Source organism: Aplysia californica, unplaced genomic scaffold, assembly GCF_000002075.1.
Source record: "Aplysia californica isolate F4 #8 unplaced genomic scaffold, AplCal3.0 scaffold00250, whole genome shotgun sequence".
NCBI classification, from domain to species: Eukaryota; Metazoa; Mollusca; class Gastropoda; order Aplysiida; family Aplysiidae; genus Aplysia; species Aplysia californica.
The window spans coordinates 553,683-555,301 of NW_004797520.1; the positions used below are offsets into that span (position 1 = coordinate 553,683).

At 41.5% G+C, this 1,619-nt stretch overlaps 1 protein-coding gene across 1 annotated transcript in view; it reads right to left on the reverse strand.

Moving 5' to 3' along the window:
- The window catches only part of LOC106012044, a gene marked incomplete in the record, with an annotated part of 6,286 nt that extends 4,996 nt beyond the window's left edge, over window positions 1-1,290 (reverse strand). Inside the window, 1 exon segment of the mRNA XM_013083704.2 lies at window positions 570-1,290. Coding sequence (XP_012939158.1) covers window positions 570-663 — 94 coding nt within the window.
- Window positions 1,291-1,619: the final 329 nt, after the last annotated feature.

The following is a 1,619-nucleotide window of genomic DNA, read 5'->3' on the forward strand; positions in this document are numbered from 1 at the left end:
GGGGGGAGGGGTGTGTGCATGAGCAAGTTATCTCTTAAAATTTAGAATATCGGTTCAAAGTGATATTTTACACGTAAAATTTCTATGAACTAAGCTCTCTAATAATACAACGTTATTTCTAGCAATAAAGTATTTCAATAGACGCAAAAATACTTAAACATGGAGCAGGCCTATTTCTAAGAACTAGGCTTTATAACAAGCTACACAGAACGTCATTTCTAGTATAAAGTTATAACATCAAAGACAAGAAGGTTACAGACTAACATATAATATCAAGATAAAACACAATTACATCATTATTAATTATCTAAATACAAAGGTAAGTAAACACAAACATGTTTCTTTGAACATAAAGATTTTCAATCTCACACATAATTCTTTTAAAACACAGATACTTCTTCTAAACATAAAGATGTGTTTCAACACAATGTGACACTTCTTTTAAATCAACATTATTTTATTTTTTATATAAACCCAAAAACCAGTTCTATACACACAGGAAATAGTAATTCGTGAAAAAAAATGTTTTCTAGATTGGGTTCCCTCATTACTGAACTAGTGTAACCTACCAACGAACGGCGAGTCCCAGTGACCGGTCCACGAGGTTGCACTGACCGGTCCACTCTCCTGTCCACTGTGTCCACTGTGTCCACTCTCTGCCATGTCTGGTCACAGGCAAACTACAACCAAAGATATAATGCTACAACTCCGCGGGCGGTTGGAGGGAGGCGCTTATAACTTATAGGCTCTACTTTCTTACTCGATCTACTTCTCTGTTGTGTATCTGTGTGTACGTCTTGCCTTTTTTTCTCCCGACTTCAAAAACCGTTATTGTGTGTCGAGATGAGTTGCTTGGATCTTTCCTCACCCAGACTCAAAACAACGACATTATAGCAGGCGGGCGGCTGGAGGGTGCCACTGGCAGGTCCTACATCTTTTAATAACCATAAAATTATTATAGTATTATGTACGTCTGTTCTGTCTTTTCCCCTTCCTCCAATAATCGTTTTAGTTTTAGAGTTGAAGTGAGGTCCTCCTCTTTTCTCAAACTGAAACAATTACATAACGGGCCGGCGGTCGGGGGATGTCACTGGAAAGTCCTACGTCTTCTCTATTCCTCTGCTGTATCTGTCTATCCGTCTTGTCTTTCCTTAGTTCTCAATCTTTCCTCGAACACACACAAACAACATTGTACTCCGCAGTGCCATGAACCGTGCATGAGGAGTGAAGTGTGTAGTATGAAGCACCGCATGGCAACTGCTACACACACACACAACCGACGACTGGTGTGTAGTGTGTGACCCAGCACACCGAGCTTATCGACTTCTGCAGCACAGTGCCCGATACACTGGTGAACACAGCCGTAGCGCTCTGTGCAGTCTTGGAGCTGGCTGGGATGTATAATGTAGGCCTAAGATTCTATTCCGGGAAGGTTTGGGTCCCGCTTCGCCTACCACGGGGAATGTCGTCAGCCTTCTGCACGACCAGCACATGAGCACGATTGTGAGAACAGGGCGCACATTTCAAATGTCCATAAACGTGTGCAATGCTCTGTTATTAATAGAACACGTCTATGGGATTCCAAGACACATGTATCCAATGATTATAAATACGTTCGT